General features: G+C 44.2%; 2 protein-coding genes across 10 annotated transcripts in view; one reads left to right on the forward strand and one right to left on the reverse strand.

Moving 5' to 3' along the window:
• The window catches only part of FLT3 (fms related receptor tyrosine kinase 3), a 42899-nt gene extending 31536 nt beyond the window's left edge, over positions 1-11363 (reverse strand). The window contains exon 1 of the mRNA XM_062020431.1: positions 11291-11363. Within this exon, the coding sequence (XP_061876415.1) occupies positions 11291-11345 (55 nt within the window). The 5' untranslated portion in view covers positions 11346-11363. The remainder of the gene's footprint in view (positions 1-11290) is intronic.
• Positions 11364-19337: 7974 nt separating this feature from the next.
• The window catches only part of PAN3 (poly(A) specific ribonuclease subunit PAN3), an 82166-nt gene continuing 78988 nt past the window's right edge, over positions 19338-22515 (forward strand). For all 9 annotated transcript variants that reach the window (XR_009818470.1, XM_061993204.1, XM_061993210.1 and 6 more), the window contains exon 1: positions 19338-20031. Coding sequence is in view for 8 of the 9 variants with exons in the window: in XM_061993204.1 (XP_061849188.1) it covers positions 19605-20031 (427 nt within the window). In the remaining variant the exon portion in view is untranslated. The remainder of the gene's footprint in view (positions 20032-22515) is intronic.

Here is a 22515-nt window from a genome sequence, read left to right on the forward strand (position 1 = left end):
AGCTGGCAACACTTGGACAATCTTTTCTCAATCGTCTTGGCAAATGTGGGTTAAGACTAAGTCCTTCTCATTCATACACTTAACACACCCTTTATTGTGTGTACCATCTTCCTACAGTACACACAAGAAATGATCTGCTTTTGCAGACCTCTGAAGAAGATCCTGCCCATTGGTGATCCCTAAGAAAGATGAAAAAGATTTCTTTGTGGAGACATGTCTCTCCCCACCTTGGCTATAAAGATAGTGTTGGCACTTCTTGAGACAATGAGTATCAGAGGGTAGCTGAAAGGCAGGTAGGCATTAGATATCTGCATAAAGCATGCTGAATTCCTTCTCAAAAATGCAACCTAGGTTTCCAGTTCTCTCAGTAGACTTTCACCAACTCCTTCTCTGTCCAGCTTTCTCCATGTCCATTTGTTTGTTGGTGACATTGTTTTTCACCCTTTTCAGACCAGAGACCACCTCACAGGCTCACATCCAGAGGCTTAGCTGATGGAAACCTACCATGTCCACTGATTTCCAAGACAAACCAACTGAAACCACCTGAAAGTACAATCCCAAAAGTTCAACTGATTTGATGTGTTGAGGCCTTCCCTTCCTTCAGCTTTTCAGTCTGCAAATAGTTTGAGCTTTTGATTGTATAAGGGGAACCAATTTATCCTACTGGCATTACTCCACTCACATCACCTTGTTAGCAGGATGCTTAACACCACAGTAGGAAAGGGAAAGCGGTATTTAAACACCAACAGGGAAAAGATTTACTGCTAAGAGTTAGGCAGAAGCAGACAGATGCAGAAACCAGACTGTGAGCAAGACATGCAGACACTGTCTGACCAACTGCATCTGTAAAGGATGGTATATAGGAGTATATGATGGAAGAGAGAGTAGTGAGCACCCTGACAACCTCAAGTGTAAGAGAGAATGGGACTTCTTCTCCTGTTAACTGCTAGAGCTCATCTCTGCTATACACTGCCTGTGAAATCCAGGAAGCTTTTTAGGGTAATAGAAGGATATTTACACAACACGGAGTAGCCTAAACTTGTATAGGTCTTAGAGAAATACACTACATTGACAAAATAGAAAATGAAGGCATAAATTAGCCTTTCAGAAGCAGCAGAATCAAGAAAAGAAATACTGGGAAGATGATAATGCTCCAATTAACTTTCTAGCTGGCCTGTTCAGGGATTGCTGTATGGTCTGCACTCCAGTCATCCTCCTGAAAGCCCCAAGTAAGAACTGCAGAGGCTGAAAGCACTGGGTAAAGAATGTCAGATATGTAGCATGCATAATTATATCCTGTATTGCCAAACTGTAGTGAAGCTGGAATGGAAATAAGTTGCTGCCTCTGAACGATGTTTGTTTATGCCTGCTTTCTGTCTTCGTTATCTTTTTATAGGTTATACAAAAATAAATGCAGTAGGAGAAGCGTAATTCTCGCTGAAATCAGACAGACCTCGAGTTGCCATAAACTGAGTCAGGATTTCATCAAGATGTGTAGACACATACACGGGGAAATGCCTGTACAAGTCAAACACTGGGCTTAGATGTAACAGTGCTGAGAAGAAATACCTGAATCTACTGGAGAGATATCAAATCAAGAAACTACATTTAAGCTAGTTCAGCTGTTCACCTAATGGAACTCCTTACAAAACGTTATTTTCAAATGGGAAATGACTAAAGTAGCCCTTGAAAAACTGAGGCGGTCAGTCCAAAACATCCTAAATTTTCTGATTTTATCTGAAAGAGAACAGCTGAGGAGCTGGAGCATTGTGAAGGATGATGAGAAAACTTTTCTTTTCATACCAAGGGATGCATCTTGTGTTTGTGTTCTGCTCAGAGTGCTTAATATTTTATGTATCAGTCAGGCCTTTCCTAGACTTAGAACAATCTTCCACTCTGCTTTACAGCTCAAAAGACGTACATAAAGCAAAATTATTTAGCTTGACTGTTTTCTCTGGTGAGACTCTCTGGACCAGCTTTACAGTTTATAAACATAATAGAAGACATAGGGAAGTAGGATAGGTAGAAATAACTGATCTTAGATGAATTTCTACCTTTCACACATATCTTACTTCTCTCTCATCAAACTTTTCTCCTTACTTGTCTTTTAGTACATCTTCTTTCCTGGATGTCTTCACCCTTTCACCTTAAATAGCTTCCATCTTCCAAAAGAATGCAAACTGTGAGTTCACTCTCACATGATGATGGGGTCAGAGGTGTTGCTATGTACTGCAGATTAATAACCGTGTTAGAACAAGGTTTAACAAGCAGGGTGGGTGACATGATGCTTCTGTTGCAGCTCATGCTAATTGTGACTGGCAGTTGTAACACTGGATGGAGTATGTCTAAGGCAGGACCAGTCATTTATCTGGTCTTATGAGGTAATTACAACAAATATCACGTGAACTGATTTAATTATTCACAGTCATGTTCAAGCACGACTGAGGTTTGAGATGAAAAGAAAAAGGCCTATGGAGTGCAGCAGCTCTTCAGGATGGTGTAGTGGAAAGGAACCAAGAATCTTTAGACCTGAGTCGCTGAGCAGGAAGGCAGGGAGAAGAGAACAGAGGAGTAAGGGAGGCCATGTGGTGTCAGAAAGTGCTTAATTTGTCTCTGTGTACAAAGTAAAAAACAAATAATGAGAAACAACAATAAATGTTATACAGCATGCTGGAACACCACTGTTATCCATCAGTCTCCTCTGCCATCGCCACCAACTCTCGCCAGCAGGACATTTTTTCCTACCTGGACTCGTTCTCCCCTTCTCTCCTATTTTTACCATCTGAAGCCGTTCAAACTCTGCCGTTACACGCTGTTTCTGCCCCAGGGTCTTCTGCCCGAGAGAAGGGTCTCGGTGCAGAGGGACCGAAAGCTATCGGCAAGGAGGCCGCCCCGTCCGGCGAGGTGGCCGCCAGGGGGCACTGCCGCCCCGCATCGCCCCGCATCGCCCCGCATCGCCCCGCATCACCCTGCCGCCCGCATCGCCCCGCATCGCCCCGCATCGCCCCGCATTGCCAAGCCGCCCTCTCGTCCGCCCGCGGCTCTGGAGCCGAACGCCAACACCCGGCCCTTCAAAGTGCAGGTGTAGTTTCCCGACCGCTAACGAACTCGACCGGGTTGGCTCCTGTTCGCTCGTGAAGGAGTTGCCCTGCATCTGGTTATTCTGAGGAAATGAAACATGAAGCAAACAAGCAACCTGCTTGTAAATTCTTTCATACTTTAGTTAAATCATCAGTGATGGATAATTGATTTTTTCCCCCCTTCTTTTCTTCCACGGGGTCTCTAGCAAACTTCCAATTTTCTATTAGAAAAGCCAGAAAGGTCAGAAATACCAGCCCTTTTTGGGAAGACCCCATGGCCATCTTTGCATGGCTCAGATGTCTGATTAAATTCCATCATGAACAAATTGTGCAGTAAAAACTTCCCACTCAGCTGAACATCTTCAAATGGATAGTACCCCTGTTTATTGTAGTGGATTCTAAAGTGTTACTTCTGAAGAGATATTGAACCAGAACTTCTTTCTAACTCATCCACTGCAAGGGTCAGCAAAGGGTTCTGGTGCTTGACAGCTTACTCACTCTATATCAGCTTCTGTAGTAAAATTATACTGCTTCTGCCTAAAAAGTTTGCTTCCCCATTCCTTCCAAAGTTAATCTATGTCTGAATCTGAAAGATCTCATTTCAAAATATGAGAGTTCACTCAATCTGCCTCATGTACATGACTGCCAAGACTCACCCACTCCAACACAGTTTGTTACATGCAACAGAGAAGACTGTCCACAACCTAATTTTCTGTGGTTTTCATTTTCCTCATCTTTTCCTCAACCCTCCATTTTCAGGTCCCAGATGAAAACAGCTGCAAGAAACATACTCTTCCACATTTTTTTATTTATCTAATGGCTTGACCATCGTTTCCAAGAATTTGTCCTCTGTCTTGTTATGTTCTGACATATTTTTTGGCACAGATTTCAGAAAACTTCATTTTTTTTGGATAAAATTATGCCTTTCAATGCCAATACCTTTCTTCTTAGGGCATGACAGTCAGCAGCCCTGCCTATATCTCATTGCAGTCTGCTTATAAATTCCATAGAGATTTTAACACAGAATAATTGAGATGGCTGAAGATTTCAAACCAGGAATCACACTGGGGATGTATTTTTCACTCCTCTGTCAGAGAAACAAACAAAACCCTCTCCAACAGAACAGGTAGCTAGCTGGGAGTTGCAGAGCTACTCTGTGTTTTTACTGATTACTTACAGATACGTTTGCTTCAGTGCCTCATGTAGTGAAAACAAGCTAGGAATGACTCAACGTGCAGGCACATTCTTCACATGATACTATTGCAGATCTAACTTTGTTGATTGCTTTTGCCTTTGACTTTATCACAGACTGATAGCCAAATCACTATCTGTGATTTTATCATACTGTGGTTTTAGCATTCATTTAAACCAGGATGAAGAACAATCCAGTTTGACTTATTCACATCTTTCTAGCATTTTTTGGACTTTCTCACCATATATCTGCTGTCCTGTGTACATGAGATTTGCAGTCCCTCCAGGAATGAGTCGCTGTTGGTGAGGGATTGTGTATATTTACAAGGAGCAGCTCAACCCCTTTAGCTCTTGCAGGTTTCTTTGCAATGTATCAATTGGCCCCAGCACTGTGTTACTTCTTAATTTACAGTTTTGCTTTGAAATAACCTTTCGAAGTTTTCAGTTTACGTCAGTCACTCATGGTTTTTATCTGAAAAATAAAAATCTCCCAAGCACGAACCAAATGCCAAAGGATGAAGCAAGCAAGACATTTAGCTCTGTTTTATCTCTCTCTCCTGCCTTTTCTGTTTTTTGTTTACCTGCACTTGGATGAGGAAGGACTGCAGGGCTGTATTCAGACCCCTATTTGCCTTTCATTTCACTAAGATATGTTTCCATCTTCCTTCCCTGTGAGTCCAAGATAAAGGCACTGCTCAAATAGATTAACTATTTTGTTTGTTATTATTCATTTTGTCTGCTTTGCATGGGACTAGCATGGGACTAGCATGAATGACAGCCCTTCCACAGTTTCCCTGCACTGTGATCCCACAGTGACTTCTCTGCTTGGACTAGTGCTCATGGAGACCTCATTGAAATTCCTGCTGTTCTACTCACAGTTTGGGGTGTTTCAGCCTATTATGATCCAGTTTACAAAGAAAAGTGGAATTGCTGAGGACACCTCTTTTTGGGAAGTGGCTGAAAAGGCAGTGAACCTCAGCTACCATGGCAACTTCTCTTTCTGAGGAAGAGAGCCTTCTGCTTCTCGCCCACATTTTTTTGTCTTCCCATCAGAGCTTCTTCTTGATCCACCCAGATCTTTCCATCCCACTAAGTATGGTGAACAACTATGTCCTTCAATCCTGTGTCCAGTTGTGGGCTCATCAGTGTAAGAGAGACTTGGACATACTGGAGAAAGTCTAGCGAAGGGCCACAAAGATGATTAAGGAACAGGAGCATCTTTCCTATAAGGAAGGACTGTGAGTGCTGGGACTGTTCAGCTTGGAGAAGAGAAGGCTTGGGGGGATCTCATCAATGTGTATAAATACCTAAAGTAGGGGTGCCAAAAGGATGGAGATAGGCTTTTTTTAATGGTGCCCAATGACAGGACCAGAGGTAATGAGCACAAACTTTTTCACCATGTGGATGACTGAGGACTGGCATAAGTTGCCCAGAGAGGTGGTGGTCAGAAACATGAAAAAACTGCCTGGACAGGGTCCTGGGTAGCTGGCTTCAGGTGGCCTCATTCAAGAAAGGAGGTTGGACCAGATGACAGCTATAGGTCCTTTCCCATCTGAAGATATCTGTGATTCTGTGAACAAAGGAACAATTCTGTGGGCAAAGAAGCACTGGTGCGATGACACCACAGAGGTCCCTCATGAATCAGAGAGTGGCATTATTTAATGCTTACAAGTATTTAAAAGGTGTATGTCAAAAGGATAGGGCAACACTTTTTTTTTCTGTAGTGTCCAGTGGTAGGACTACGGGTAATGGACAAAAGCTGGGACATAAAAAGTTCTACTTAAGGAAAAACTTCTTTACTGTAAGGGTGACAGAGCATTGGAACAAGCTGTCCAGAGAGGTTGTGGAGTCTCCACACTCCTTCTCTGGAGTTTTTCTGGACGAGTTCCTGTGTGACCTGATCTAAGCAGACCTGCTTTAGCAAGGGGGTTAGACTAGATGATCTTTAGAGGTCCCTTCCAACCCCTACCATTCTGTGACTCTGTGAACCTGTGATTGGGCTGTCCTTATTCTTGACTGCTCTCTAGAGGATGTTTGCTCATGAGAATGGCATGTTTTTGCCATTAAAAATCTGGATAGACATCCCTAAAGCAAAGCAAACAGATACTTCTCATCTAATGACCTAAGTAAGTTTGGTTTAACCCCTTTTTATTCTTTTCAACTGTTCTCTGTTTAAGTACTCCAGTCTCATTATCTGTGAGTCTAACACTTCTACTGCTATTAGTGAAATTTTAACTTCTTGCAAGCAAGGACTACTTTAAGTACTAAAGGTAAAGGTATAAGATTCCTGACACCTCATCAACAAGCAGAAAAAGATCTGCCCAAAAGAAATGAAACCAGAAAATGGCAGATAATGAAATGATACTACTTGTCATCTTAGTATTGTAAAACTTCCCTTTTAAATGAAAGCAATGGTTTCCACAACTGACTACAGGGTATTGTCATTCCTTTCCATGAAAAAAGAAGGAGAAGGGAACACAGAAGGTCTGCACTGTGTATGGGGGAAGGATGGACAGAAACAGGGAGAATGGGAGAGAATGATTTTGCTATAAAATATGGAAAGATAGAAATAAATCCAAGGTATTTGATAAACATAGCAGTTGGTACTTGATATCAAATTTTGTAAAAATGAACTACTAAAGAATATTAGTTTTTCTTTTTTGTATCATTATGATGTTGGGGTTAAAAATCAATTGCAGTTTCCAAGCCATTGTACAAATGTAAAATCCAACATACTCCTTAAAGAGCACGTTGTGAGTATGTTGTAACAATAAAACACTTTTAAAACCAGTCCTTGTATCTCATCCATTAGAAATCTTATCTATACAATTAAGCCTAGACTACAAAGAAAGGAGTAAATAACACTGTACTTTTACAACAGTAACAGAGCTAAATACCCAGGTGATAAGCTAGCTTTTCTGCCTGTTTACCCTGGTGAATTTTTTTCAGCATTTTTAGGGAAGCATCTTAAAAAAATTAGGGAGCCATTCCTTCCTTTGGATGGGAAACAGGCACACAATCTTTATTCAGCTATCTCTCTAACTTTGTTACTATCTTATTTCTCAGGAAATACAGACGAGAATAGTCTATTCTACAAATACACCAGCAATTTTTAGGGTATTATCAGTGTTTGAACGGTTACAGATTTCTTTGCACCACATTTAGTTTAGAGTTCTATAGTGTCTTCTTAGAAGTATTTCTGTTAAACAGCAATAGAGTTAAGTCATACAGTAAATAAAGTCTTCCTGCTCATTTGAGAAATGCTGCTGTTTGTTGTCTCTGGATTGTTTTTTTGATTCCTATTTTTCTTTTTAAAGTGCATGATCACTAGAATTAAACAGTCTTGTCCTTTTCTGGTGTTACCATAAAAAAATGAAATTGCTTTCTGCCTTCATTGGTCATCTTCCAAATTTCTGCTCCATAAATGTTCTGCTCTCCAATTTTCTTTCCACTGCTGTTTGCTGGGCCTTTTCATTCCCACTTTTGACAGTAAACATCTCCGTGAAGATGTTCACAAAACCAAACCCAAACCAATGACTCAAAACAACTTCTGAGCTAACAGAGCAGAACCTGAATCCTGGGTGAAGTTTGTGCTGTGAATTTTCATGTTTTTGAAAGCCACACTTTCAGAAACCTGGAAAGGAGAGGCTGCATGCTATATTATTTTGATGTCATTAGAGGAAGGGCTGTCAAAGAGGATGCTGCAGAAGGACAGGATGCCCACAGCTCTGCACCACTGACAAACTTGCCACTGCTGAGCAGTCACAGCAGCATGCAGCCATGCACTGCTGGGCAGAGATGTGGGGGTGGCCCTGGCAGTTGGGCTGCACTTTGGGCATCTTACAGCTTCTCAGTAGATTGCAATATGAGTACCCCGAGGAATTTTCTGGAGAAAATGGGAGAAAAGCAAATAGGGCCAAACCTCAAAAGAAAGAAAACACCCATAGTCCTATGTTACATTTACTTTTGTTTGGAAAACTCTTTTCCTGTGGAGTCCTTTGACCTTCAGGAATCTTCACATCAGAGGTCACTCCTCTAATCAATGAAATATATGGTGATGGATGTCCATAAAAATATGTTCTGCTGGGTGCAACTGTTTGCCTGAGTAAACAGACTGCATACTAGCCTTATCCAGCATTCATAGCCAACTTGCACCCAGGTTTTTGCATGCTTCAGGAAAGAGATCCTAGTCAGGATCAAACTTGAATCCCCCTGGGGTGCTCATTGATTTCACCTTCCTGCTAGTGGCAGGGCTAGGTGCCTGAACTTGCTCTGGAATGTTTGTGAAACAGTTTGTTGGAAAGAAACTGGTGTATTGCTGGGAGATGGACAGATCCTGCAGCAACCGAGTCCCAAGCATTTCTGAGTTTCTCCTTAAAAAGCAGAAATATGCTGGCCCATCTCATATTTTCTTGGTTCTCCACTACCCGAATGTAACAGACACCTGTGTGTTCCGCAAGAGTTTTTGCAACAGTATTGTCCTGTAGTTTTTGTGCATTTACACACGCCATAATCTAATTCAAAGCTCACTACGACCTGATTTTGCAGTCCATGCTCATATAAAATTTCCCCTCACTTGCCAGTCACAGTCAGAGCTCAGTCTGCATCTCACAGCTTCACTTTTTTCAGGGTCCCTGAAACTGCAGATAAACCCATGAACAGCTCTCAGTATGAGAAAGTACAACAAAAACAAAGGGAGTAAGGGCAGTTATTAATGGAAAACTTCCCCTGATGAGAAAGGTCACCAGAAGTCTCTGTTCATCTCAAAATTCTGCAATTTGTAAAACACAAAACCACTACATACAAGGACATGTAGTGATAGCACAAGGGATAGTGGCTTTAAACTGAAAGAAGGGAGATTTATATTTAAATTAGATATCAGGAAGAAGATCTTCACTGTGAGGGTGATGAGGCCCTGACACAGGTTGCCCAGAGAGGTTTTGGACGCCCCATCCTGGGAAATGTTCAAGGTCAGGCTGGATGGGGCTTTGAGCAGCCCTGTCTAGTGGAAGATGTTTCTGCTCATGGCAGAGGGTATTGGAAATAGATGATCTTTAAGGTCCCTTCCAACCCAGTCCATTCTGTGATTCTATGATTCTATGACACTGCCTCAGTTCCAAGGCCCCATCCACCCTCCCACCTCATCTGCTAATGCAAGGCTAATTGCACGCTAGCTAATAGTCTCTTTAACCACAAACTCTTGTGTGGCATGACAAGAAAAAGTTAAGAAGATGAGGAAATGGAATAGTTCTTTTACTATATATTGTGGTATTTACATACATATTGTATTGCATATGTTGCTCTCTAAAGTTCTTGGGATTAGTCTCCTTGCTGCTGAGGAGCATTTATATCCACTGAATAACATGGGCAAGATGCTTTTTCTTTCCTGCAACTTTTGCAACACTAAGCCTGTAATTTAGAGTTAGACGTAGTGCTTTAAGTTTACAGATATCCTGGAGATTCTCCTTTAGGTGTTGTTATAGTTTAGCTTTTCTTTGCTGGTTAAGTGTTGCAGTTTCTGATGCTTCTCGTTCATCATATGGCTACCATCTGTCATCTGCACAATTTAGTACTAGATCCTATCTCTAGACAATAGATTCTTAAAAAGAACATATGAATTTTTAAGAAGTTACATATCATTCATTAAAAGCTTAACATTTTTAACACCAAAATTGCTTTTAAAGAGCAATCTGCTAGGCAGAGACATATGGAGCTGGTAGTTCTCAGGATTTCTGCTGTCATCTATGACTTTGGTCCTTCAAATCCTGGCCTGTTTGTATGGCCAAAAGAGTCTGGGGGTTTTTTTTGTTTTTTTTTTTTTCCTGTAACAGCTAGCATTACAAGAAATAATGCTGCCTCCCTGTATACCTTGCCTTGACTAAATAACATCTTAACAGAAAGAACACCAGCCCTCCTGGAGGATAATCACATCTTGGGGCTCTCATATATTTTGCTCTTTCTCTGCAGAGCTCTCTTAGCTGCACTGAAGTCTGTGCCTCACAGGGGTCTTTGGGTACCATCATATCCCAGATGCTAATCTTTTTTATTTACTTTGTTATGCAGCCTGCAAGACTAGTAAAGCTCAATCAAGAAGAAAACACAGAAATCTCTGACAAGTTTTGCTTGGTAGTAATATCAGCAGTCATGCAAAGCAGGAGATCATAAAATACTCTGCCTTTTCTTCAAATAGCCCATATAGACTTTAAACCATGAATTAATAATATCTAACAATTTCTCTGTGAAATAAATACTTTTATCCCTGTATATGGACCTGAAAATGAACCGCAGATTGCTAAATCAGTTTCCCAGGCATGCATCAGAACTGCACCAATTAGAAAAAAGCACAGTCTCTTTTTGTTTCACTCCTGGATTTTGAATAAGCAAGATCATACTTGATAGGAGCAATTAATTTCTTTTGGAGATAGAGAAAAATAGTTGCAAGCATTTGAGATGGAAGCAAATGTTATTTCCTTTTCTGCTAACAGTGAAAGGTTGGGAAGATTTTCAGTACAGAAAACCAAGATTTAAAATCCAAAACTTCACTCTAACAAAACAAAAGCATTTTCTAGATATTAAAATAATGCCTTCTTAGATTTACGTCATTGAACAGCAACAACAAAACCCGGTAAGATACAGATGCATTGTTGTCTTTCACCCCACTGAGGTATCTGGTTCATAGATTATTTACCAGGGAAATTGCAGATAGATTGTTTAAAGTTATCAGGTCAAGCTAACATTAACACCAGGAAACATATTAACATCAGGAAAACAAACCAAAAAAATCAGTACATTTAAATACGTTTTTGGCCTTGAGCATGAAATATATAAGGTGCAGCAAGAGCAGAAGCCAGGCTGGTCTGGGAAAGATGAAGGTGATGAGAGAGGAAAGCATCCCCAGAGAAGGAAGAGAGGAGAAAGCAAATGAATAAGAAGTCACAGGTGAAAGAAAGTTGCGAAGGGATGCAGTGAGAGATTGGGAAATGGAAAAGGTCCAAGGAGAGGCATGAGGAGACTTTTACCTGCAAGCTGAAACAGACTGCCAGTGGGGTGGCTGCAGAGCCAGCCTGCTGCCATAGCTGGAAATGTCCTGCCGTCCCCGGGCCCTGGTGAGTGAAACTGAGCCACGCAGTGGTTGCGTTAAGGGTGCATGTCACTGCCCACAGTGAAACCACTTCTTCAAAAGTGAGAGTCTGAGACCTGAAGGAAATGTCTGTGGGATGGGGAGAAGAGGGCCTCTTTAGGGGTCGGGGAGCGTCTTCCTTCTGTTGGAGGATGCCTCTGCCAAGCCAAGCAGCTGCCTCCACTCTGGCTGCTCAGTCTTTGCCTGGTTCTTTAGTCCTTCTTGCACACTTCTACAAAAACATATTCCCTCAGCTAAATTCGACATAGCTGAGTTTTTGCTGTCTCACCTCAATTCTTATTTTTGAAGCAGTTATACTTTCTGCTTTCATGCACTGGCAGTCTGCACAAATTCTCTGAGTATTGATGAGGGGAATAGCAAGTGGCGCTGCCAAGCTAAAGAACTCAAAATAAAAAACAATCCGAACGAAGTTTGCATGGTGCCATGGGAATACCCCACCACATCTGTCATTGTGGGCTGAGGGAGGCTTCCTGTGCTGGGCGAGTGCTTGTTCTGCTGGTGCCAGAGGACCTGCTGTGGTCACGTCCCAGAGCTCAGGATGCTGCGGCCCGGATGGGGAGCGGGTTTGCAGCACGGGGCCATATTTACCCGAGGGGGAACAGGGAACTAGCACTGTCTGCAGGAAGGTTCAAACTGAGCTACAGCTGCTCTTAAGTTGTTTCGCAGATGACTCGTCTAAGGGATAAAAATAACGGCCTCCAGGCTCACTGTCAGACACAAGTCTCTGGGGACACGGTCTGTCTGGCCTTAGCCTGTCGCAGCTCGCTGCCTCCCTCAGAGTATAGCACTCCAAGGACTTGCCTCCTCATTGCCTCCCAGTCACCGGTGTGCAAAAGGCTGAACTAGCTGGCCTGTAGCTGAAGTTGCTTGCTCCAGAGAGCCCCTTGGGTTTGTAGTAGGACAGGACACTGCAGAGGGGCAGGCAGATCCCCCCTAGTTTCCACAGCTGTGCATTGCAGTCCCTGGGGAGAAAGTGGATCCAGTTCTAAGGGATAAGCTGGATCAGATCCCCTAGGATCCCCTAGGATATGTGAGGGGACTAATATTACTCGTTCAGCTGTTTTATTTTTACTTGCTAGAGACTATCTATTCTGGAGTTGTACAGAACCTGGGTAAAAAGAATCTCTAAGCAAATAAATTCAGTGTCAGTAAGGTGTTCTCAGAAACCCAACAGAGATCATATCTACTTTTCTTTTATTTATCTGGTAAATAACTTCTTCTGCATTAGGGAAGGTTAAATAAAAATGTAGATGGACCACAACTAGGCATATATATCATAGGTAAAAGAAGCCATAGAAAATGTCCCAAAGGCAATTCGGGCATTGAGGCCAGTATTGTTAGCAGAGACAAGTGTAGGACCTCTCACAAAGCTGCCTTAGAAATACAGACTGAGGCAAAAGCACTGTACTCTGATGCTGAAGGCAAGTTTATATGTGATGCAAAGGAAGGAGATGATATGGAAACTAGGGAGCTATAAATTTGCAAGGATGCAAAAAAAAACAGGAAAGAAGGTGTAGGATTCCACAAGTCTTAGAGAAATCATTGCAAACAGGGAAATACTGTGTTGGCAACAAGCTTTCCCAGTTGGCACATTGCCTTTATTTTTTCCACAGCCATCTCTGTGGAAAAAAGTTCACAGTCTCAGCATGGATGAGGTTGGAAGATACCTCTGGAGATCACCTAGTCTGGTCTCATGCTCAAAGCATGATCTAAGATAGCACAGGTTGCTCCAGAGCACATGCAATAGAGTTTTGTGTATCTCTAAGGATGGAGACTCTGCAGCTTCTCCAGGCAATCTTTTCAGTGCTCAAACACCCTGACAGTAAAAAAGTGTTTCCTGATGTTGGGAGGTAACCTCCTGTGCTTCAGTTTGTGCCCACTGCCTCTGGTCCTGGGTATCACAGAGAGGAGTCTGCCTGCACCACCAGATATCTATACAGATTGATAAGATTCCTACAAGACTTCTCCAGCTGAACAGTCCCAACCCTTTCACCTTCTCCCTGTATGTCAGATATCCTAAACCTGTATAATCTTCATGGCTCATCACTTCAGTAACTCTGGGCCTTTCTTGTACTTTCTTTTATCCCTTCCACCATCATACTTAACTCATAGAATCATAGAATGGTAGGGGTTGGAAGGGACCTTTAGAGATCACCTAGTCCAACCCCCTGCAGAAGCAGGGTCACCTAGATCAGGTCGCATAGGAACATGTCCAGGCGGGTCTTGAAGACCTCCAAGGAAGGAGACTCCACAACCCCTCTGGGCAGCCTGTTCCACTGCCTCATCACCATCACAGTGAAGTAGTTTTTTCTTATATTTAAGTGGAACTTTTTGTGTTCCAGCTTCATCCAATTACCCTTTGTCTTGTTACTAGCTACAATAGAAAAAAGGGATGTCCCAATCTCCTGACACCCACCCTTTAGATATTTGTAAATGTTAATAAGATCTCCCCTCAATCTCCTCTTCTCCAAACAGCCCCAGTTCCCGCAGCCTTTCCTCGTATGAAAGATGTCCCATTCCCCTGATCATCTCGGTGGCCCTGCGCTGGACTCTCTCCAGATGTTCTCTGTCCCTCTTGAGCTGAGGAGCCCAGCAGAAACCAACATGTAGTTTGTGCTTCTGTTCCGAAACTACCAGAAATCTATTGCAGTCACTTACTACTTGTGGGCAGTGGGGTGGCACGGCAATGATCTGTCCAAACACTTTCATATGTGCTAAAAAAGTCAATACTTGTCCTTTGCTTTTAAATTGGCACTGAGCAAAGTGGTTTGTTTTCGTTTTGACCTGATGCTTTCAGCACTGGAAGCTGATGAGATTTCAGTGAAGATATTTTGCCTTTTTGTGGTTCAGACAAGGAAAAACTAACATTAACTTTCTGTAAATACAAGAATTCAGATTCAGCTGATCTGGTATCAGAAGACTTAACATATATGTGATGTTTTCAGCTTAAAAGCTTCTGTGAAACATACCAGCATCTAGGACAGCTCATATCCACTGGATGAAGCCAAAATAAATACTTAACATCTGGCATATTCACTTATTCCTGAAGATGCTGGATTGGAGATGGAGGAGGTTCAAACAAATGTGTCATACACATGTATATTACAGCAAGGCATTTTTCTGAGTGAGTGGGGTTTTTTTGTTTGCGGATTTTTTTCCCCCTGCATGGAAGAATGGCTTCAGTTACCAAATATTTTGTCCCAGTTATTGTCACATCGTGGTTGGCCTTTACTGCAAGACTCAGATAAAGCCAGCTCCAGTGGGAGTAGCCACATAGTAAGAAACTCTCTAGCTAAATGATATGACTGAATTACCAGCAGAGGGAAACTACACTTTCATTTTAGTGCTTGTACTAATATGAACTCCAGCTTAGGGCTAGATCTCCCCCCATACATTATTAACATGGGTGTTAGCATACATTATTAACGTAGGTGTTAGCAGTAGCACTTCAGGGTCAACTCCTGACTTGCTACCTGATTTGAATTCAAAACTTCACTGAGTTGGAATGAATTTCTTCTTGCATGTGAATGGAAGTCTGGTTAGGAGCAACATTTTGTTTCTTACAGATACTGTTAATAGAGGCAACTGCTTAGTTAGGGACCTAGCTAAGTTAGGAGTATTGCACAGCAGATTTGTCCATTCAATCCAATATCTGGACTAGCATATTAGTAATTCTCAAACAATTCTAAGAAAGATTAAAAAACCCCTAATTTTGTGGAATACTCTCCTCAAGAGTGGCCATTTCCCTTAGACTTCAGACAGCAATTGGTGTTACACTGAACTATCAGGCTTTATTACTCTTCCTTCAAAAATTAAATGAACATATGCTAAATCTTGTGTGATATTACTGTAGACTGTGATGTGCATGTATTTTTAAAAATCCTGCCTATTTTCCTTAATTATATACTATAATGATAGACTTTGAAGGATAAATTCACATTATGTGAAAAAGTTTTTTAGAAGTATTTCCTTTGATCTGCTTCAACAATATTAAGCAAGGCCATTTGTTAAAGTAGAGATAATATCTTTCAATAGACTGACTGGTACTGTTGAAAAAAAAAAACGTGTTTAGGCATTACTTTTTCCAACTACTGGGTTGGTTAAACAAGATTCCTACCTACAAAACTTGTCTTGCTTATACCTTTAAAAAAAATCACGGCTACAATAACTCTACCCTTCAAACACTATTGTTATTCATTCACATTATCTGATGCCAGTGTGCACTTCAGGATATGTTTCCACATGATTTACAAACCATGTTAATTTTGGGTCGACAAGAAGAGAAAGTGTCACTCTCAATAGCAAACATGGCTTTCCTGACACTGGTTTGAACTTAGAGAAGAGCTATTTGGCACTTGTGATCTGATTTGGCTGGAGAAAAAAGCCCTTGGCAGGGCTTTCTTTCCTAAGGATTTGCTTTCCGTGTGTGTGTCATGTGTCCTCCCTTCCCCCTTATTTTTTGTCTTTAACGTTTGGTTCTGCCTTTCTGTCAGAGCTCATAAAAACTCTGCCACTTGGCTGTGGCTGCATGCGTGCATACATGAGTATTTCCCCATTCCTGGGTCGAAAAGCACACCACAGTTATAACTTAACTACAAAGTGGGACAAGACCCAAGGGTATCTCTGTTTCTCCTCTGTCTTGCTCCTTGGATGGCAGGCAAAATGAATCTGGATGTGTGCAGAGGACAGCAACAACAGTTCTCTCCATATAGCTACTAGCTTAAGTTAACACGGCACTTGGTTTTGTGAAAATAATGGCAACATCATCAATCCTGAATGAATCACTGCTCTACAGGAGTGTGCAGTAGACCTCTGTGCACTGCACAAGGCAGTAGAGCAAGTTCAAGCAGATAGAGAATGGCTGGCAGGATGCAGCACTCAGGCTGACCAGCAGGAACAAGCTATAAAAATGAAATTCTGGAGGTGAACACATGGTACTGATTAATCATAGCACCATAGAATGGTACGGGTTAGAAAAGACCTTTAGAGATCATCTAGTCCAACCCCCCTGCAGAAGCAGGACCACTTAGATCAGGTCACACAGGAACATTTCCAGGCAGGCTTTAAAGACCTCCAGAGAAGGAGATTTCACACCCTCCCTGGGCAGCCTGTGCCAGGGCTCCCTCATCCTCACAGTAAAATAGGGGGTTTTTTACATTTAAATGGTACCTTTTGTGTTCTAGCTTCATCTCGTTAATGAGGTGTTGGGCTCCCATATGGACACTTAGTAGCTGCAGGTCAGTCTTCAGGCCAAGTCCTTATTTATAGTTAACAGGAATGAAGACACTGGAGAGGTGAGAGTTTGCCAGAGTCACAGAAAGAGGCTTGTGTCATCTTGAGCCTCTTCCCATCATTGGGTCTGCTGGCAAAGAGAACATAGACGAGGGATGCTTCCAAGTCAGTTTGATGGTCTATGGCTCAGGTATAGCACCTACACTGACTTTGGTGTGGAAGAACCCAAACACCCTTGGCACTGTCTCGCACTTCTTGGTGCTACTTGAGCACTCTGGTTAGCACGATCACACGCTTCCGCCCAGCCCACTATCTCGCTCTTCCTGAATCCAGTGGGAACGTTTTTAACCTGAGCTACTGTACGCAGGCAGAAAAAAATGCGGGTTGTGTACACACAAGTCCTTTTGTGTCCTTATTCCTAACATCACTGTGTATATGTAATGTTAGACGTCTGCATGGATCAGCAAAAGAGCTGTGGGAAAAGCGGATTCACAAGGTTGAAAACACAGAATACGCTTCAGTGATGGGAGTGGCTATGCTACCAAAGTCTTTGCTTGGAAGAACTCAGTTCATGTTCAACCAGTTTACCCAGAAAAGGTATTACCCTATGCATATCATGAAATCTCTTGTAAGGTAACTTGATACCATTAAATCCACAGTACTAAAGCTCCAGATAAAAGATCCACAGAGTCTGGGAAAGCTCTGGGTGAAAGCTGAGATTTTTCTTCTCCCTTTATTAACATATTTTTGTGGCCCTTCCCAACCTCCTCACATGCAAGTGTAACTTGTCCACTCAGTCTGACCTTTCTGGAAGGATGGGATGTTTTTTCCAAAGGATGTCATACCTGGAATATGGCTGATAAATAGACTGCTGATAACCAGACTTCAGCAGAAAGTGATGTTGGGCTCCTCTTTTTCCCCACATCTGGCATTATCTCAACACAACATCTCCGGCTTCCCATTCCCCTCTATGAAACCATGCATCCCAGAGGCCCCATCTGCCTAAGACCTCTGCCCTGTGCTAGCATCTTCCCAAGGCACAGATAAGCAGGAAAAATGGAAAAAAACCCAATGCGCTCCCAGGCTCCTCCTTTCCCCACTGCAGCAGGTGACAGAAGTATCACCCATAGGTAACTGTGTGTAGTTGCAACAGCTCACAGTGCAAGGAAGCCCTTGGTTTCACTCCTCAGAGGCACAATACTAATGCCAGGGGCCTGAGTAACACACGATGTAACTCTGTGGCAGCTAGGACTGCCTCTGATCCCTGTAGTAAAGCAAACTGATTTTGGTTGTTCGAGAAGGCACAAGTTGGGACTGAGACATTGTTCATGGTTGAGGTGCTTTTGAGGACTCTTTCCTGTGGAATCCATTGTGAGTTTGTCTAAGATCCTACTGAGATATTTTAATGAAGAAACCAACGGGGTCTTTCCACTGTACTCTTTTGCCCACTCTTCTAAACCTGCAGGAACACAGAAGGCTGAAAATTGATGGGGAATGACAGAGATGATACCATCTTCTCGTTTTCCTGGGATTCCTGGCTAGAACTAGAGCCCTGACTATTGTACTCTTGCCCTTCTCTAGTTTTCTGGCCAACTTTTTTTGAAAAGCAATCACTCCTTCTTTCTCATCTGTTTTATAAACTTGGAGAAGCCACGCTTCTGACTGCAAAAACGTTGATCTTTCAGCTTAAAGCAAGCTAACTTCTTAGTGTCTTTAAAGACTTTATCTAAGAAAGAAAGACTTTGACTTTTTTCCAATGTGACATTTAAAACCTCACTAGTTTTTAAATTTCTTTTTGCAGAAATTGTCAAAGCATCTTGAAAGCAGGCCATGATTTTATGTTCCTTTTTAATAAGAGAAAATACTGTGACAAAGAAAAATCTTAACAGCAAACGTTTTTCTTACCAAATTAATGTCAAGCATGCTTTTAGCATATGATGGTTTTTCCACTATATACATCATTTCAGCAATTCCACCGCAAGCCCTGCCAACAATTTGATTGAGGGGAAAAAAATATAGTCTTGAGCAGCTTAGCAAGTGAGCCACTGAAAATTCACATAACAGAAATCACCACGCGCAGTGGAAAACACTTTAAACACCCCCTTAAAAACAGCGAGCACGCCGATTCGACTCCTGAAGAGGGAGAATCCCTCTGGCTCTGGTCTCAGACAGGAGGCAAGAAAAAGCGAAGAGGTTGCTCGTGGTTTTCGGCAGGAAAGAGGTACGTGGCTTGGGCGGTTGGGAATCGGTTGCGACGTGCGAGGCGTGCCGGCACCCTGACCTCCGACTCGCGACGGGCAAAACCGAAAGAAACTGCCCACCAGCCAGCAAGGGAGGGAGCAGGAGACAGCGAGTCACCCGCACCTGCCGTTTGCCCCTTTGAAGCAGGCGTTAACGCCGCAGTCTCGGTCGCCGAAGGGCTGGCTGCCGCTAAGCACCAAGCCAGTCCAGTCCAGCTGCCCGGTCGGCTCGCTCCACGCCGGCCTCTGGTCTCCCTCACCCCGCCTGGATATAGCGCTCGGCCGCCTGCTTCTCTTCCGACCGCCGCCTCGCCCGGCCCCGTCCCAGCGCGCTGCCCTGCCCGTCCCGTCCCGTCCCGTCCCGTCCCGTCCCGTCCCGTCCCGTCCCGTCCCGTCCCGTCCCGTCCCGTCCCGTCCCGTCCCGGCGGCGCTACCCAGCATGCCCCGCGCCGGCGCAGGCGCGCCCGGGCGGCCGCTCAGGAAGAGGAAAATGGCATAAACAACCCCGAGCGCCGGGACCATTGAGGAGGTGCCGCCGCCCCCGCCGCGGGCCGCGCGGCCCCTTTAAGAGGCGCGGAGTAGCCCCCCCCCTCCCCCTTCCGGAGCCGGAGCCCGGGGTGACGGCGGTTCCCGCGCCCCTTCCCCCTCCCCGCCCTCTCCCTCCCGCCCGCCCTCCTTCCCCATGGTGCCGACCCCGGCGGCGGCGGCGGGGCGGTTGCCATGAACAGCAGCGGCCTGCCCTGCTCGTCGCCGTCGCCGGTGGTGGGGCCGCCGCCGGCGGCGGCGGGGGTCGGCGTGGCGGGACCAGCGGCCGGCGGGGCGGGGGCCGGCTGCGGCGGTGGCGGCGGCGCCGTGAAGCTGAAGTTCTGCCGTTACTACGCCAAGGACAAGACCTGCTTCTACGGCGAGGAGTGCCAGTTCCTCCATGAGGAGCCCGGCGCCGCCCCCGCCGGCCCGGGGCCCGCCGCCCCTCTCGGCGGGCTCCCGCTCGGCATCCCCCCGGCTGCTGCCGCTGGGCCTGGCTACCCGCCGCACGGGGCCAACTCGGGCCCGGCGACGGCGGTGGTGGGGCCTAAGAAAGCCGAGCTGGGGGCTGGAGGCGGCGGCGGAGGCGGCGGCGGGGGGCTGGATGGCCCGCGGCTGGCGAGTGAGTGCGGCGGGGCGGCCCGGGGGTGGGGTGGGGTGGGGCGGGGGCGCTGACGGGAGCGGGGCGGTGGGGGGGGCGGGCGGGGTGTTGTTCCTGCTCCCCGACACGCTGTGGTGCTACCGGAAACAAATAACAACAGCCATGGTGGCGGCGGGGGTCCCCGGGCTGTCGTCCCTCCCGGCTTCCCCGCCTCGCCCCCAGGTTCGGCCGCTGCCGAGCGCCGCGGTGGTCACGGGCAGGCGGCCGCGGCTGTGCCCGCCGCCCCGAGAAACGTAGAGAGGAGCTGGCCAGTACCGATGGGAAGGAGTGGGCAGGTGTACTGAGGAAGGATGTCTTCCCCGGCTGGCTTTGGGGGTACCCGGGCGGCAGCCCGTCGGTCACTTGAGCGCCGGGTTCGGTGAGGGGTCGCCAGACCTCCTTGCCCAAAGTCAGGCTGAGATGAGGGAGTAGCAGGGAGTCAGTGCTTTCCGGAGTAGTACCCTTGGGTGGGCTCCTCCAAGCAACCTGTGCTGAGTTTCAGCGCTTGGAAGTTTTAAATGTTCCAGATGAAATATTACATTAAAAAACCCATAAATAACTACGTATATCTACACGGAAAAAGAAAAAAAAGACCCAAACAAAGCAGCTATGTTTATCTACGATGTCTGCTACTGTGAGCAGAAATTACCTCTAATTTTAATTTTTTTCCCAAGACTTCTTCAGCCTTCCTATGCAGCCTCTTCTCAAATGGTGCGAGTTCGAATTGCCCGTGTGCTATGCAGAGTGGTGGTGCCGTTACTGGTCGGTTATGCATCCTCTTAATGAGTGATCCAATAGTCAGATGGTGTTTGCAGTAAGCTAATTTCAATAACTGTTTTTTGTAGGTAAAGCAGCACTTGGCAGCTAGGAAGAGCTGTTCTTTCAGAAAAGTCGTGCCCCTTTCAGTGAGCGTATTAAGCTTGGTTGCGTTATTGATTTCTGCCATAAACCTGGCATTTATTTACATTAAATGATTCCACTGCTAAATGGTCACAACCATATTTTTTCTGAAATTAAGATGCAACCATGCTGAACATCCTGTATGCAGGTTTTCTGTGTTGGATAGGTGTTTCAGGAAACTGCAGCTCCTATTTTGCAAGATACAGTGAGCTTGTACCACTGAGCAGTATTATCTCTGTAGCTTGTCAGTGTCTTACATTAACACAGCACTGCTATGCCTACTCTTCTGAAAGAAGCCTATAATATAAAATTGATAAATAATTTCTACTGAAAGACACTTTTGCACATTTTGTGAAACTTAAGTTCTTCAAGATGAATTCTTCCTTGCCTTTTTTTTGGGGGGTAGAAGCATATTTAAGACGTTCAGAAGCAATCAGTCAATCTTAGTTGATTTTTCTTTTGGAAGAGAATACACTTTTTTCCCTATGCAATAGGAAATCAGTTAAATATATTAAACTAGGGGGTTCAGGCTTGAGGAGATGGTGCATAACTTGGCTTGAGGGTAGAAGTTCCTATATGAAGGCTGTTCTTGTAAGGAAGCATTACAAAATTTGCCCAAGCCCCAGATCTAAGAAAAACTACTCAGAATTTGTTTTTGGTGAGAGGTTGATATTGCTGAACAATTAAATTCTTTGAAAAAACTGCTTCTATTGAATGTATCAGAGGTTTAAAACTTTGTAGAGCTTTCAGCAGTTGCACCTGTTATGAAGAGGGAGGGCATCAAGAATGGACAAACCCACTGTGGTGTTGGCAGTGATTACCTGCTGGGAAAGACACCTTGCTTGAAGTTATAGGAGGCAAAAGCTTGGACTGGTAGAAGATGATCTTATAGGAAAGTGACTAACTGGGACAAGAGAGTAAGGAAAAGGAGATGGAAATTAAAGTTGGAGACCCAGGGAATAGGCCTAGTTTCACCTGTAACTTCTTTATTTTGGTATACATTCATGAAACAAGTAAGGAAAACAGTTGTTCAAAATCTGAAGTTAGCTATATAGGTACCTCCAAGCTAATAACCCAAGATCCTTACCTTGCTGATGACCCATTGTGTTAGCAGTGGAACTTCCAAATGCATGGAATTAAAGCTTTTATTTCCGTGGATGTATGGAGGAATACCTAAAGTTGTATTAAATTTTAAAATTTTGAGGTTAATATGAAATTATGAATTGCAAAAGTCACTTGCCTGTACAATCTGATTGACTACCTTCCCTAATTCAAAAGTATTTGGTAGTCTTCAGTTATGTGGCCGTGGATGCCACCTTTTCTCTCCCTCAGTGGACCCCAGCCTCATTCAGTGCACAAAGCAGATAATGCTCATTGACTAATTAACTGCGTAGTCCTATTTATTGTTAAAAGTGGGTCAGTGCCTCATTCTAACGTGGTTGTTACTCTAATCCTGCTTTGAGTGCAGGATTATTAATTTACTTATAGGTTTTTCTGCGGTAATCACAAAGGCTTCCTAAACATTGACTTGTTTTCACAACATAGATGGTAGGAAGATTGACTGAT

The sequence above is a fragment of the Colius striatus genome, chromosome 1 (assembly GCF_028858725.1).
Source record: "Colius striatus isolate bColStr4 chromosome 1, bColStr4.1.hap1, whole genome shotgun sequence".
NCBI classification, from domain to species: domain Eukaryota; kingdom Metazoa; phylum Chordata; class Aves; order Coliiformes; family Coliidae; genus Colius; species Colius striatus.